The 17,137-nt window shown below is 41.6% G+C and overlaps 1 protein-coding gene across 4 annotated transcripts in view; it reads right to left on the bottom strand.

The window, feature by feature from the left end:
* The window catches only part of OS9 (OS9 endoplasmic reticulum lectin), a 29,568-nt gene extending 25,890 nt beyond the window's left edge, over positions 1-3,678 (bottom strand). For all 4 annotated transcript variants that reach the window (XM_012535500.3, XM_012535501.3, XM_004276557.3 and 1 more), the window contains exons 1-5: positions 3,483-3,678; positions 2,879-3,055; positions 1,666-1,729; positions 1,459-1,535; positions 1,175-1,273 (exon numbers count right to left, since the gene is read on the bottom strand). In XM_012535500.3, the coding sequence (XP_012390954.1) occupies positions 1,175-1,273; positions 1,459-1,535; positions 1,666-1,729; positions 2,879-3,055; positions 3,483-3,644 (579 nt within the window). In that variant the 5' untranslated portion in view covers positions 3,645-3,678. The remainder of the gene's footprint in view (positions 1-1,174; positions 1,274-1,458; positions 1,536-1,665; positions 1,730-2,878; positions 3,056-3,482) is intronic.
* Between the last annotated feature and the right edge of the window lie 13,459 nt (positions 3,679-17,137).

Below are 17,137 nucleotides of genomic sequence, written 5' to 3'. Positions count from 1 at the left end.
TGACTCCACCTCACATCCAATCCATCAACAAATCTTGGCTCTACCTTCAAAATATATCCAGAATCTGGCTGCTTCCCACCACCTCCGCTGCTGCCACCCCAGCCTGTGCTGAAGTGTTTGGATCTTATCCTTTGTGTGAGGCATAATTATTGAAGGCTTTCCAGAACTCGGTAGAGAAGGGACACTTGCTCATAGTGGTGTGCTGAAGCCAGGTCAGGCCAGTTCGCCAGAGCCAACTGGTAAGTTTCCAGGAATGTCGCAAGATGATTGACATCACAGTGATAGTATGAATTTTGCCACGATGGGGATATTTATACCATGGATACTGGCAAACATTACATCTGGGCTTCCCCCTCCACCACCCCACCCTACCCTGGCGATCCCGGTGCTCCGCATTTACCAGCACACAGCTGCATGTGCAAATCTGTATTACATGAAGATAATTCTTGTGTCACGTGGTTCTCTACAGGTGTTTATGTTTGTGAATACACATTAGAATCACCTGAGAAACTCTGCCTACCATACAGCTGTCTGCCTGAACTCAGTTAAGGACTACTGGATGCGGAACACTTGTTAAGAGGCTGTTGGCAGTGATGCAAGCGAGATGAAGGTACCAAGCATGGGAAAGAAGAGGCGAGTTGTGAGAGAAGTCTAGAAGTAGAGAGTGGACTTTGCTGTTGACCCTGATTCCTTTCCTCCATATCACTTCTCAGTTTGTAATCACAGGCTCATTTCTGTGATTCTTTAATCTCTGTCTTCCTCTCCTGACTGTAGTCCATGAGGGCAGGGGCTGCGTGTCTGCTCACCACTGTACCCCCAGAGCAGAGCCCAATACCTACACCAGCACGACCTCATTGCAGAGTCGTTAAATGACGGAAGGAGGACAAATTGAAGAAGTAAGAGTCAATAATGACACTCAGATGTCCAGCTTAGGTGACAAAAAGGAGAAACACAGATAAAAGTGTGGTTGGGGGTTCAGAGGGGATTTGGGAAATGTTGACTTGAACTGCCTCTGAAAATCCAGGCAGTGGCGCGAAGCTAGAAATATGAGTCTTAAACTTAGAGTTTAGGGTCTGGGAGAGAAACTCTTGACTATACCATGCAACCCTGTCCTCTTCCCTTAGAATCTGAGTTGTCACTGAGGGAGTGTCAACTTCCCTCACCCAAGACTCACCCGAACCTCAGCTTCCCGGGGCCTCCCGTTGAGGTCGCATTTGGACCCGTTGCCATAGGTCTGGCTGTGGTAGCGTTTCAGGCGATGCTGCTTGGAGGCCTGGGGAGGACATCAGGCAGGAGGGAGGGGTGTGAGAAAGACAGCAAGGGGGAAGAAGAGCACTTTATCCTAATAGCCACCAAACCCCAAGAAACACGTCAGCTAATCCTGACCCTCCCCTTCTCGTCAGGGCTCTCAGTCTGCAGCCCAGACCCCTTTCTCTCCCAATCCCACACTCCTGCCACCTTGGCTGTTTCATCATTCCAGTCGAAGGCCGATTGGTAGTAGCCGAGATAGAGGACTTCACCTTTGATCTCTGAATCTGCAAGAGAAAGCACAGTGAGGCGTGGTTACCCTGTCCTCAGAGGACTAGGAGGGAAGGCAACTGGGGAGGCAGGTCACCTTCCATGACAGGTTGCTGAGGGCTTAGGAAAAATGTAGGCGGGAGTCACCTTCCATGTGGTACTGCTGGATGTGGCGTCCATAGCAGAATTCATATGTCCACCAGTCCTTGGTCTGACAGTAAAAAAAAATGAACAATCGGGGGATGGAGTACAGATGTCTCTTCTTGGAGCCAGAATCTCTCCTGGCTCCAAGACACATAATCTCTCATTTACTTTTCATCTCCCTCTGCTTCCACACTCAATCCTCCAGGTTCTCGGTGAGGAGGGAGGGCCTGTTTGCCTTCTGTGACTTGGAGAGAGACCTCTATAGCCTAAGTGGTTTGCACCTGGAGGCTTTCCACTCTTCTCTTTTTATAAAAAAGTCCTTCTTTGGGGACCTCCCTGGTGGTCCAGTAGTAAAGAATCTGCCTTGCAATGCAGGGGATGTGGGTTCGATCCCTGGTTAGGGAACTAAGATCCCACATAGCGTGGTGCAACTAAGCCCACGTGCCTCAAACTAGAGAGCCCACGCGCCCTGGAGCCTGCATGCCACAACTAGGGAAAAGAAAAACCCGCATGCCACAACTAGAGAAAGAAGCCCGTGCGCTGCAATGAAAGATCTCGTGTGCCTCAACGAAGATCCCACGTGTGGCAACTAAGACCCAACACAGCCAAAAAAAGAAAAAAAATCCTTCTTTGTCGTCCATAAAGATACGAAACCATGATATCCTTGTAGCATTCAGACCAGGGAAACATAGAATATTAAAGTATTAATTGAACTCTCTTATACTGTTTTAGCCACGGGGGATACAGCTGTGAACAAGATAAATTCTTTGACTTCATAGACTTACGTTCTAGTGCTAGGACTCAGACCAAAAATGAATAAACGGACGATTCAGTTAAAAAGATGATTTCAGATCATGAAAAGTGCCATGATGAAAATAAAATAGGATACTGGGCAGAGAGTGACAGGGGAGGGGGTGACTTTACCAGGAAGGCTTCTCTAGGGGAGTGCCCCTACTGCCCCACATTGACCCTCTTTAGCACCTCAGTCTTAGCTTAACCCTTATTCTGAGCTCTTCTAACTCTCCTCTACATTCAGCAAAGTGTCATCTGTGGTTACAGGATTCTTTGCTTCTTTCCTATCTGTACAATATGCCTACTCCTTCAATGGCCTTCTTAACTCCAACAGATCCTCCCCATCACTCCTCATTCACAGGCACAATGGTTCCCAAATGGATAGTTTCCAAGCCCTAGTTCCCTCCATCCCAGTCCCTTTCACCTTCAGCAGGCAGGGCGCATCTTTCATTGGGCTCAACAACTCAGGGATCCCAGGCCCTTGGTAAGCAGGTGCCTCCTCCTCCCTTTCACGCTGGAAGTGAATAGCTGCAGCTGGCAGGCGACATTCATAGCGCTGCTTGTACTTAGAGGAGACAATCACCACGTCCGAAGCTTGGCTCTGGGAAAGAAGTGGGGGTCGGGGGGCAGGGAGGCAAAGAGAGGTTGGGATCAGGGAGAACAACGAGATCCCTCTTCATATCCTGGGGAAGAGCCCAGTCAAGACAAGAGAGAACCACAAGTCCTCCAGCTGTGTTTAGCGAGTGAGGGGCGAGGGCACTCCTACTTCTCCACGGGGGAGGAGTCTGAGTGTTTCAATCAGGAACTGGGACCTGAAGTGGACAGTGGGAAGCCCCACCCCTCCCAGGCCCTGGCCCCAAGGGAATGGGTCTCTGATTACGACCCTCCGGAGTCCTCATAAAACCCCTGCTTAACTCTTCCCGATTCTCCTTAGGCTCCCGCCACAGACTCCACAGCTGCCCTTCTTCCTCTACCTTCTCCCCCTTCCCCTTCTGCCCCGGACCCTCGTCCCCTCTACGCCTCCTCACCTGCCCTCCCATGACAGGCAACGGCAGTATCTCGATTCCATAACGCATCTCACTCAGCTCCTCCAGGTTCAGGCTCCCGACACCGCCGGTCAGACTTGCGGGAAACAGGAGCCCCAGAAGTAGCAGCCCCAACAGACTGGACAGCAGCGTTTCCGCCGCCATCTTTCGTTCCCCTTCTAATCCAGAACAACTCCTTCCGCCCTAAACCTGGCGGCGGCCTCACCCCGCCCATCAACGCCACAAGGTGTTATTGGCTAAATGTTCTGTCCCTCTTATGTGCCCTAGTCCCATTTGCTAATGTGGCTCTAAAGCCCACGAGGAGGTGGATCACGACGATTAGCAAAACCACTCGCTGCTCACGATTGGTCAGAGAGGCCAACCAATCACCAACGATATCGGACCCCCTCCCACCCTCTATCAGTTCCAGAGAGGCACCGTCTACCCGCTAGGCCGAGTTAAGCAGTTTTTCTCGGTCCTCGCCCAGCTGTTGTGCGCATCTCTAATTGCTTTTTAAGCCTTTTCTTGTATTGTGTCCGGCCGCCGCCAGGCGGAGGATTGAGGCGTATGGGTGCGTGCACGCAATACTCCTGAAAGCTGCTTAATACTTGTGGCAAAACAATTATTATATAATAGTATTCCTCTTTTCACATATACATACAACTTAAGGGCAATCTGGTAATTTCTGTCAAAACCTTTCAGCGCGATCCTGCAGTTGTCGTCTAATAAAATCATCCTAAAGAAATAATGGGGACTTCCAGTTGAAAACTGGGAGCTGGGGGGAGAGGGGCAGGCGGCGAATGCACGTATTATCCTCCAGGCCATGTAGGAACAAAGGGACAGGGAAAGGAGACAACAGCAGCAACATTTTAGAAGCTAGAAAGCAAATGGAGGAATGGTAACTGATTTAGCAAACCTGTGAAATTGATTCCTAAACAAACATAAACATGAAATGACTGTATCTTTGGAAAAACTCATCTGGAGAGTCTGTCCAGCCCCAAAGAGAAATCCCAAAGATACTCTCATCAAGCTTCTCTTAAAGAAATAGGTGAAGGAATCCTACAATTAAGCCCTTGGCCTATGTGCCCCAGCCCTCACACAATCTTTCCAATCAGCTTTTTAATATTCTCATTCTAAAATATAAGCTGACAGCCAAGGATCATAAAACATTTAAGGAAAGTATTTAATGTACAAGGAAGACACCAAAACAAGCAAGAAGAAAAAGAGCAACTTAGAGGAAACAAATTGCAAGGGAGAAAAAGCAACTGAAAATTAAACAAAAAATCCATCAAGATCCTCGTAGAGATAATATATTGTGTGTGTAAGATAACAACAAGGAATCTATTTTTAAAAGTAACTACTATTCAGGTAAGAAAAAAAGAGCTCTTGGAAATCAAAACCATGATAGCAGAAATAAAAATTCAGTAGAAAGACTGGAGGATAAAGTTGAAAATCAAATTTGCTCTACTTTAGGAGAAAATTAATAAAAAGCAAAGGATCAGTCCAGCAAGTTGAACATCTGAATAATGACAGTTCCACAAAAAGAACAGAGACTCAGAATGGAAGAAATCATCACAGAAATTATTTTAAAGTATTATCCTGAAATGGAGAACTGAGTCTCTAAATTGAAAGGGCACACTGATAGCAAAACAAATCAGGCCCACACCACATCCATCATTATAGAATTTCAAAACACTGGACACAGACAAACAATTCTAAGAGCTTCTAGAGAGAAAGGACAAGTTGCATACAAGGATCGATCAAGAATCAGAGCAGTTAGGCTTATCAAAACATTGTAAGATAGAAGACAAGAAAGAATGGTTTCAAATTTTTGAAGGAAATTATTTCCAACCTAGAATTCTACACACAGCCAAACTATGATCTGATTATGAGTCCAGAATAAAGACAATTTCAGACATGCAAGGTCTCAAAATATGGATATTCCATGCATTGTTCTTCAGAAAGATAGGAGAGGATTTATGACACCAGGACAAATGTTAGTCAAAAGACAGAAAAGGTATGAAATCCAAGAAACAAGGTATCCTGCACAAAAGAGAAACAAAAGGAATCCCCAAGGCGATGCTGAAAGGAGATTCCAAGTTGTAGGGCAGGACTAGAGATCAATTCATAAGATTAGAGCAGTTCAGAAGGATTTGGGAGTGATTTCTTTAAGAAATAAAACTGATTGAATACAAATACATTTGAACTTACTGAGAACAGATTTGTTTAACCAGAGGAGAGCCTGGGAATATATTAATGATAAGTATCATTATGTAGAAAGTTAAGGGGTAAAGATGTTAAAAAAAAAAAAAAAAGAAAGTTAAGGGGGAAAAAAGACATTAATTCCAATGAAAATAAAAAGTTGTGTTGGAAAAGCTAAACAGACTTCTTTTTTCTTCAACGTGGTTGGTTATCCTCACACTAAAAACAACTTAAAATGCTGAGTAAAATATAATTATCTTCCTTCTGAAAGCATGGTAAAGCCAACAGGACAGTGGAGAATTAACAGGCCAAAATCTAAATGAAGTCAGAAAACCTAGAGGGTTTTGACAGTCAAAACCCTGTAGTCACATTTGCTTGGAAGGCATTTGCCAAAGTTGCAGAGTTGACCTTTGTTTTTTTTTTATTTTAATTTTTAAAAATTTTTATTTATTTATTTGGCTGTGTTGGGTCTTAGCTGCAGCATGCGGGATCTTCGTTGTGGCATGCGGGATCTTTCGTTGCTGTGCACGGGTTCCTCATTGTGGTGCACGGGTTTCTCTAGTTGCGGTGTGCAGGCTTCTCTCTAGTTGTGGTGCACGGGCTCCAGAACGCGTGGGCTTAGTAGTTGCAGCACGCAGCCTCTCTAGTTGTGCCGTGTGGGCTCAGTAGTTGTGGCGCATGGGGTTAGTTGCCCTGCAGCATACGGGATCTTAGTTCTCTGACCAGGGATTGAACCTGCATCCCCTGCATTGGAGGGCAGATTCTTAACCACTGGACCACCAGGGAAGTCCCCAACCTTTGTTTTTTTTAATGTATTTTTTGAACTCTTTTTAAAATTGAAGTATAGTTGATGTACAATATTATGTAAGTTACAAGTGTACAATATAGTGATTCACAATTTTTAAAGGTTATACTCCATTTACAGTTATTATAAAATATTGACTATATTCCCTATGCTTTACAATATATCCTTGTAGCTTATTTCATACATAATAGTTTGTATTTCTTAATCCCCTACCCCTATATTGCCTCTCCCCCTTCCCTCTCCCCACTGGTAATCACTAGTTTTTTCTCTACATCTGTGAGTCTACTAGCTTGTTGTATTTTTTGGATCCCGGATGTAAGTGATGTCATACAGTATTTGTCTTTCTGTCTGACTTACTTCACTCAGCATGATACCCTCCAAGTCCATCCATGTTGCTGCAAATGGCAAATATTCATTCTTTTTTATGGCTGAGTAGGATTCCATTGTATACATATACCATGTCTTCTTTATCCATTCATCTGTTGATAGATGCTTAGGTTGCTTCCATATCTTGGCAATTGTAAATAATGCTGCTATGAACATTGAGGTGCACATATCTTTTTGAATTAGTGTTTTTGTTTTTTTTCAGATCTATACCCAGGAGTGGGATTGCTCTATCGTAGTTCTATTTTTAGTTCTTTGAGAAACATCCATACTGTTTTCCACAGTGACTGCACCAATTTACATTCCCACCAACAGTGTACAGATTTGAGCTTTGTTGATGTGTTTTTGTTTTCTAGAGGATGGGACAAAAGGTGCACTAGAGGTGGAGACTCTGAGAGAAAATCCTCCTGGTAGTGAACCTGTCCCCAGGTCCCCAGCTCCAGGGAAGTGCAAGGAAGGTTGCCTCAGTGCCAAACAAAGGAGAATTTGTAATCACAAGTAGGCCCTTAAAGAAATTTACAGACCAATTTCACAACATTTAAATGGCTTTAAAAAAATTCAAGCTGTAAATTTAGATTTAAGTGGTTCCGAGGAGGAGAAAATAATGGCCCAGGCACTTGGCAGAAGCAAATGCAAATCCACTCTGGAAAAATATCCTCTTCATCCCAGGCACCAAAGAACTCCTACAAATCATTTTCCAAGGGAAGTTAGTAACTCATAATGAAAAATCACTAAACCCAAAAGGACATAAGACACTGTGAATGAGAACCAGAAGAAACAACAGCAGAAACAGAGCCCCAAAGAATTCAGTATTGTAATTACCTGACCCTGATTATAATTATGCTTACTATACTTAAAGAAATTTGAAAATATATCAGAAAACAGGAAACTATAAAAATAATCTAACATATTTAAAATAGAGTTTCTAGAAATTAAAATATAGAGTTTTAAATTAAAAACTAAATAAAATAACTAAATAGTTTAAGAAGCAATTATTCTTCAGAGAAGAATTCCAGCTAATAAGAGCAGAAGGAATGATATACTGTCATCATTTTATAATCCTAACGAAATAATTGATCGAGGCAGTAGTCATCAATGACTGTCAGAAACATTAGCTAAGAGCCTTATAGATGAATCAAGCTGACACCATGTGCATACACTGATAAAACTTAACATCATGAAAAGAGGAACAACCAGACATTATGTGCTTCTTGATGGGATACAGTAGGAAGTACAGAGCATTATCTACAAAGAATTCTTGCCAAAAAACCAAGACTCTGTATATAACTACCAGTTTATAGGAAATATGAGAAACAGGACAATATGTTAAACAACACCATGAGAATCTAGAATAAAAGAGGATCAATATTCCAGTTTCTGCAACAAATATATTGCAAGAAAAAAAGGGGGAAGAGGACTGTTATAGGTTAAAAGAGTTTTAGGAAATGTATCAGTCAAATGCAATGTATAGCCTTGTTTGGATCCTGAATCAAACTACCTAGAAAAAGACTTTTATGAATCAACTAGGGAGATTTGGACACTGACTGGATATTATATGATATTAAGATATCATTGTCAATTTTGCTAGATGTAATAATGGTATTATGGTCATGTTAAAAAGATACTCCTTATCTCTTAGAGATACATACTCGTGTATGCATCAGTGAAAGAGTATAATGACTGGCATTTGCATTAAAATAATTCTGTGGGAGTCTGGGAGAAGTGGTGGGAGTATAGATGAAACAAAATTGACCATATTTTTAGTTGAAGCAGCATGATAAATACATGGAGATTCATTATCCTTTACATTTGATTGTATTTGAAATTTTTCATTTAAATTTTCTTTTTAAATACTCAAAGAAAGTTTAAACTTAGCTGAAGATAGGATTAGTGAAGTAGAAAATACATAAGAAGAACATAGCCAGAATGAAACACAGAGCAACAAAGAGAAAAATATGAAAGAGAAAATAAGACATACAGAGAGTAAAGTGAGAAAACTGGTTAGAGTCCTGGAAACAGAAAGAAAGAATGAAGCAAAGATAATTGTTGAGCATATCCTAGAACTAATGAAAGATACAAAATCCACATATTCAAGAGGCCCCCCAAAATTTAAAGCAGAATAGATGGAAAAGAAGTCTATACTTAAGACATATCACCATGAAACTAAGTGACACTAATGAATAACAGCAGATATTAAAATCATCCAGGGTATGGGTTGGATGGGTGGATTCATGTGTCAGAACTCATTGACCTACAACACAGGCCCATGCATTTCACTGCATGTACATTTACCACAATAAAAATAAAATTAGGGCTTCCCTAGTGGCACAGTGGTTGAGAGTCCGCCTGCCGATGCAGGGGACACGGGTTCGTGCCCCGGTCCGGGAAGATCCCGCATGCCGCCGAGCGGCTGGGCCCGTGAGCCATGGCCGTTGAGCCTGCGCGTCCGGAGCCTGTGCTCCGCAACGGGAGAGGCCGCAACAGTGAGAGGCCCGTGTACCGCAAAATAAGTAAATAAATTAAATTAAATTAAATTAAAAGCTGCCAAAGAAACAGATTACCTTCAAAGAAGCAGCAGTTGGACTGAGAACTGACTTCTCAAATGACACCAATGGAAGCCAGAAGACAATAAATGATATTGTCAGTGTGATGAAAGAAAATAACTGCCACTGGGAATTTTATGGCTAGTGAAAATATCTTTCAATAATGAGGGAAAAATACAAATATTTTCAGACCAAACGAACAAAAAAAAAAACAACTCCCCAGGAGGGTTTGCAACCAGTAAAGATATACTTCAGAGGAAAGGACAGGGATACAAGATGGAAGGTCTGAGATGTAAGAAGGAATGAAGTGGAGAAATAGGTAAAAATCCTACATGATTATTGACAGCAGAAAAAACAGTGCTAATGTCTTCTGGGGTTTAACTATTAAGATGGAATCAAAACACACCAAAGCAATAACACACATTGGGAACTTGATGAATAAAGTAAATTGTTCAAGGTTTCTTGTATTGTCTGCATGGAGAGTATGCTGATTATTATGTCTTTTGGCTTCAAATCCACCCTTCTATATACCACTGTGATGTTGGAGCTGGTATTCTGAAAACCACATTTCATTTTTTTTCTTTTAAACAGACTTTATTTTTTACAGCAGTTTCAGTTTCACAGAAAAATTAAGCATAAAGTACAGAGAGTTCCCTGTCCTCACACATGCAGAGCCTATCCTACTATCAACATCCCACATCAGAGTGGCACATTCCCTATAATCATTGGACTTACATTGACACATCATCACCCAAAGTCCACAGTTTACATTAGGGTTCACTCTTGGTGTTATACATTCTATGAGGGTTTTTTCTTTCTTTTTTTTCCTTTGGCCATATTTGCTGTGCACCAGTCTCACCAAGGAGCCCTGGCTGTGCTAGGTGTACAGGAAGAGCCTCTCACCCATGTCAGTGGATACTTGGTCGACATGGAGGGCCAACAAAAGCATGGCTGCAGGCCAGCCCAAGTGTGGACCTGCCCTATTGGCCACAGGTGCTGGCGCCTCCCTGGAGACCTCCTTGTGGTCCATGGGGATCTTGAGTTTCACCATCTCATACTTCTCACCCTCATCCTGCTCACTCTTCACCAGAAGCACCAGTCTCCTCTTGTATCTCTTCCTCCTCTTCCCCCTCCTGTTCCCACCTCCTCCTCCGTCTGCTGTTCACCAGGCATCTTAGTGTCCTTCAAGGTCTCTCCTGTGGCCGACTGGGAGGTCTCTGCTGTGGCCAAACAATCCTGCTCCACCTGAAACCAGCCACCTGTGTTACCTCCACGGCCTGGGCCTTTAGTTCCCACGAGTTTTGACAAATGTATAATGACATATATTTACCATTAATAGTATCGTACAGAATAGATTCACTGCCCTAAAAATCCTCTGTGACCTGTCAATTCATCCTTTCCTCTCCATTAACCACTGGCAAACACTGATCTTTTTATTGTTTCCATAGTTTTACCTTTTCCACAATGTCATATAGTTGGAATGGCACAAGCTGTAGCCTTTTCAGATGGGCTTCTTTCATCTAGTGATATGCAATTAAGCTTCCTCCATGTCTCTTCATGGCTTGATAACTCTTTTTTTTTACTGCTCAATAATATTCCACAGTCTGGAGGTACCATTACTTCCAGATATTAGCAATTATAAATAAAGCTGCTATCACATCTGTGTGCAGGTTTTTGTGTGCATGTAAGTTTCCAATTCACTTGAGTAAATACAAGGAGCATGACTGCTAGACTGTATGCTAAGAGTATGTTTAGCTTTGCTAGAATCTGCCAAACTGTCCTTCGAAGTGACTGTGCCATTTTGCATCCTCAACAGCAATGAACGAGAGTTTCTGTTGACCCACATTGGCATTTGGTATTGTCAGTGTTCTAGATTTTGGCCATTCTCATAGGCGTGTAGTGCTATCTTGTTGTTTTCATTTGCAATTTCCTAATGACATATGATGTAGAGCATTTTTTCATAAGCTTATTTGCCATCTGTATATCTTCTTTGGCGATGTGTCTATTCGGGTGTTTTTCCCAATTTTTAATTGGCTTGTTTGTTTTCTTATTGTTGAAATTGAGAGTTCTGCGGTATATTTTGGATAACATTCCTTTATCAGATATGTCTTTTGCAGATTTTTCTCCCAGTATGTGGCTTGTCTTCTCATCCTCTTGATAGTATCTTTCACAGAGCAGAATTTTTTAATTTTAAGGAAGTCCAGCTTATCAATAATTCCTTTCATGGATGGTGTCTTTGATGTAGTGTCTAAAGTGTTATTGCCATACCCAAGATTATCTAGATTTTCCCCTATGTTATTTTTTAAAAAAAACCTCTTTATTGGAGTATAACTGCTTTACAATGGTGTGTTAGTTTCTGCTTTATAACAAAGTGAATCAGCTATACATATACATATATCCCTATATCTCCTCCCTCATATATCCCCATCTCCCTCCCACCCTCCCTACCCCACCCCTCTAGGTGGTCACAAAGCACTGAGCTGATCTCCCTGTGCTATGCGGCTGCTTCCCACTAGCTATCTATTTTACATTTGGTAGTATATGTAAGTCCATGCCACTCTCTCACTTCGTCCCAGCTTACCCTTCCCCCTCCCCATGTCCTCAAGTCCATTCTCTATGCCCTACGTTGTTTTTTAAGAGTTTTATAATTTTGCGTTTTATACCTAGGTCTATGATCCATTTTGAGTGAACATTTGTGAAGGGCGTAAGGTCTGTGTCTAGATTCATTTTCTTTTTGCATGTGGACGTCCAGTTTTTCCAGCACCATTTGTTGAAAAGATGGTGTTTTCTCCATTGTATTGCCTTTGCTCCCTCCTCTCTCTCTCTCTCTCTCTCTTTTTTTTTAGCTGTGCCTCGCAGCTTGTGGAACTTAGTTCCCCAACCAGGGATTGAACCCAGGCCCTCAGCAGTGAAGGCGTGAAGTCCTAACTACTGAACTGCCAGGGAATTCCCAGCCTTTGCTCCTTTCTCAAAGATCAGTTGACTGTATTTATGTAGGTCTATTTCTGAGATTTCTTTTTTTAAAAAATATATTTATTCATTTATTTGGCTGCACCAGGTCCTAGTTGCGGCACACGGGATCTTTAGTTGCAGCATGAGAACTCTTAGTTGCGGCATGTAGGATCTAGTTCCCTGACCAGGGATTGAACCCAGGCCCCCTGCATTGGGAGCGCAGAGTCTTAGTCACTGGACCACCAGGGAAGTCCCTATTTCTGAGATTTCTATTCTGTTCCATTGATCTATTTGTTTCTTCTTTCACCAATACCACTATGTTTTGGTTACTGTAGCTTTACAGGAAGTCATGAAGTCAAGCAGTGTCAGTCTGCAACTTTGTTCTTCTCCCTAATATTGTGTTGGCTATTCTGGGTCTTTTGTCTCTCCATATAAACTTTAGTATTGGTTTGTCAATATCCACAAAATAACTTTCTGGTGTTTTGATTGGAATTGTGTTGAATCTATAAATCAAATTGGGAAGAACTAACATCTTAACAATATTGAGTCTTCTTATCCATGAACATGAATATCTCTCCATTTACTTAATTTTTCATTGATTTCTTTCATCAGAATTTATAGTTTTCCTCATAAAGATATAATACACATTTTGTTAAATTTATACCTAAGTATTTCATTTTGGGGAGTGCTAAAGTAAATGATTGTGATTTACACTTCAAATTCGCCTTGTTCATTGCTGGTATATAGGCAAGCAACTGTCTTAAAGGACTTTTTTATTGTTTTGAAATATACATAATATAAAATGTACCACCTTAGCCATTTTTAAGTATACAGTTCTGTGGTATTAAGTACATTCACGTTGTTGTGCAGCCATCATCACCATCTATCCTGTAAACACTTTTCATCTTATAAAACTGAAACTCTATGCCTATTAAGCAATAACTCCCTATTATCCCCTACCCCAACCCCTGGCAACCACCATTATACTTTTTGTCTTTATGGTTTTGACTACTCTAAGTACCTCATAAAAGTAAAATCGTATAGTATTTGTCCTTTGGTAACTGGCTTATTTCACTCAGTATAAAGTCCTCAAGATTCATTTATGCTGTAGCACATTGCAGAATAATATTCCGTTGTATGTATATGCCACATTTTTCTTATCCATTCATCTCTTGATGGACACTTGTGTTGCTTCCACATTTTGGCTATTGTGAATAATGCTGCTATGAATATGAGTGTACAAATATCTCTTTCAGACCCTGCTTTTTTAAAAAAATATTCTTTTCCATTATGGTTCATTGTAGGATATTAAATATAGTTCCCTGTGCTATACAGTAGGATCTTGTTGTTTATTCATTCTATACATAATAGTTTACATCTGCTAATCCCAAACTCCCAATCCATCCCTTCCCCCATTCCCTCCCCCTTGGCAACCACCAGTCTGTTCTCTATGTCCGTGATTCTATTCTGTCTCATAGATAGGTTCATTTATGTCATATTTTAGATTTCATATATAAGTGATATCATATGATATCTGACTTACTTAGTGTGATAATCTCTACTTGCATCCATGTTGCTGCAAATGGTATATATGGTATATATATGTGGTGTATATGTACCACATCTTCTTTATTCATTCACCTGTTGATGGACATTCAGGTTGTTTCCATGTCTTGGCTATTGTGAATAGCACTGCTATGAACATAGGGGTGCACGTATCTTTTTGAATTATAGTTTTGTCTGGATATATGCCCAGGAGTGTGATTGCTGGATCATATGGTAATTCTATATTTAGTTTTATGAGGAACCTCCATACTGTTTTCCATAGTGGCTGCACCAACTTACATTCCCACCAACAGCGTATGAGGGTTCCCTTTTCTCCACACCCTCTCCAGCAACTGAATGTTTATTTGATTGCTTATTCAACTGAGATGATCATGCAGTCCTTTCCCTTCATTTTGTTAATGTGGGCTATTACATTGATCAAATTTTGTATATTGAATCATCCTTGCATTCCAGAAATAAATCCCATTTGCTCATGGTGTATGATCCTTTTAATATGCTGCTGAATTCTATTTGCTAGAATAGAAAGAATAGAAATCTTTATCAAAGATTTTTGCATTATGTTCATACAGGATACTTGTCTGTAGATTTCTTTTATTGTAGTTCTTTGTCTGGCTTTGGTACCAGGGTTATGATAGTGGAAGTGGTGTGCTGCTGTAACAAAAACCAAAATATACGGCACTGACCTAGCAATCAGGTGGCCAGCAATGAGAAAACTATACTGGAGGCTCAAAGGATGGCAATCTATTTGTGTTAGTAAACAAGACAGTAAACACTGTTCTGTTAGGAAAACAGAAACAATTCTGGGTATTTCAAATAGAGAGAATTTAATACAGATAATCATTTACAAAGTGCCACGAGGGATGGAGTAGAAAAAAGGGGTAGATAAGGTTACTCAATGATTAGTAAGTGCAGGAAGCCACTAACTCTAGGGCCAGTGGAGCAGAAGATAAGGTTATTCAATGATTAGTAAGTGCAGGAAGTCACTAACTCTAGGGCCAGTGGAGCAGAAGATAAGGTTATTCAATGATTAGTAAGTGCAGGATGTGACTAACTCTAGGGCCAGTGGAGCAAAAGGGAAAATGGTGTTACCCAGAATCTACCATTGCTGAGCACTGAGGCTGCTGCTATTGAAACCCAGATGCCTGAACAGAAACTCAGAATCACATTGTTACCAATGTTACCACTGCAGCTCCCTCCAGCAGCTGTTAGAACATAACAGGAAACAACATGATTAGGAAAGTAGTCCTACCTGACATTAGAGAAGATGTTCCAAAAGGGTAGGTGTGGAGCTAAGAGACCAAAGACACTATCTGGAACATCATGTTCTACAATGACAAAATACTTGGTAAAATGACGCCTGTAATAATTTGGAAAACACAGTATACGCTATTGAGCACAAAGGGAAGAGGTTGGAAAGAATCAAATGGCATGCACTGGAAATTTTTGGATGCATTACAAAAAAGAGATGAGCTCAGGCGAGTACTGGCTTTTTTTTGCAAGCAAATATTAAAGGGAATTACATGTCCAGAAACATTAGGTCTTAAACTGTTGGAAAACTCTATTGCTTTAAGACTTAAAACAGTGAGAAATAAAATTGAGAAGGCCCTGATCAAAAAGTCTTACTAATATCCAGCCTTGTGGCAAAACACAGATTAAGAATGTGTCCTCTCTTGAATTAAGAGACAGCAAAAATCTCCTCTAAGTTTTTGCAGCATTGCACTGCAAGGAAACCACAAACTGTCTCTGACGGTTCAAATGTAAAACCACTATATGGCTTCCAAATTTCTACTATAGAAAGTTGGCTCTAAAACTTGTATGGCCCCAAGGAGGGAATATTCTCCAAAGCCTACGTGAGATGTAATCATGAGGATAGAGAATAAGTAAACGCCCCACCCCATGCCAAAGGTGGCTCCTTGGAGAATACAGATAACAAGGTTTATTCAAATAGCAGAACCAGAGTCTAATCAGAGGAATTCTCTGCTGCACAGCAGGAAACTTCACTATGCCTGTCTTGCAGGATGCCCATATCACTAAGAGCCATTGACTGCAGCTGGTCTTCCTTCCCTTCTTTCCTCTTCTGAGTGTCAGTGTTTATTTGCAGCTCTTCTGTACCTATAAGTGAGGGGGTGGGCAGGCATAGAGGAGCCACATCTGGAACTGAGGAAGAGGACTTCAAATCACTCTGAGATTTTGGGTTGAACTTGATGCAAGAACTAGATGGGAATTTGGGTTCTCTCACTTGAGGTGAGTGTGTTATATACACGTGTGAGTAAAAATAAAATGAATATTTGGTGACTAAAAGGATAGACTCTGGTAAAAGCCATATCATATGTTCACCAAACCGATTTCATTTTCTTCCTGATCCTACAGCTAGACTACATTTCCTAGTCTCTGCTGTAGTCAGATGGAACTGTATGACTGAGTTTTGTCCAATGGTGTGAGAAGTGATGTACACTACCCTCAATTCTGGCCCTATAAATATACTGTGTCATCACCCATGTTCTCTTCTGTCATTTGTTTGTGAATCCATGGTTCAAAGTAGAAATCATAATGTAACTAGAAAACATTTATAATTTATTGATAATGAAAATATTGTTATATCAAAACTTGTGGGATCGGGGACTTCCCTGGCCATCCAGTGGTTAGGACTCTGCACTTCCACTGCAGGCGGCATGGGTTCCATCCCTGGTTGGGGAACTAAGGTCCCACATCCCGCATGCTGCGCAGTGTGGCCAAAAAGTGGGATCAACAAAAAAAGAAAGAAGAAATCTGATCTGATCAATATTTAACTACCAATTTACGGAAAATACAGGGGGACTGAAAACATTAAAAGACACCTGGGGATGCAATCAGCAAAAGCAGACTATGGAAAACAAGGGGGTAAACATCTAGTTTCTATAATAAATAAATGGGGCTTCCCTGGTGGCGCAGTGGTTGGGAGTCTGCCTGCCAATGCAGGGGACACGGGTTCGAGCCCTGGTCCGGGAGGATCCCACATGCCGCGGAGCAACTGAGCCTGTGGGCCACAACTACTGAGCCTGCGCTCTAGAGCCTGCGAGCCACAACTACTGAGCCTGTGTGCCGCAACTACTGAAGCCCACGTGCCTAGAGCCCGTGCTCTGCAACGAAAGAAGCCACCACAGTGAGAAGCCTGTGCACCGCAACAAAGAGTAGCCCTCGCTCACCGCAACTAGAGAAAGCCTGCG

Source organism: Orcinus orca, chromosome 11, assembly GCF_937001465.1.
Source record: "Orcinus orca chromosome 11, mOrcOrc1.1, whole genome shotgun sequence".
NCBI lineage: Eukaryota > Metazoa > Chordata > Mammalia > Artiodactyla > Delphinidae > Orcinus > Orcinus orca.
This window is presented reverse-complemented; position numbering and strand designations above follow the sequence as displayed.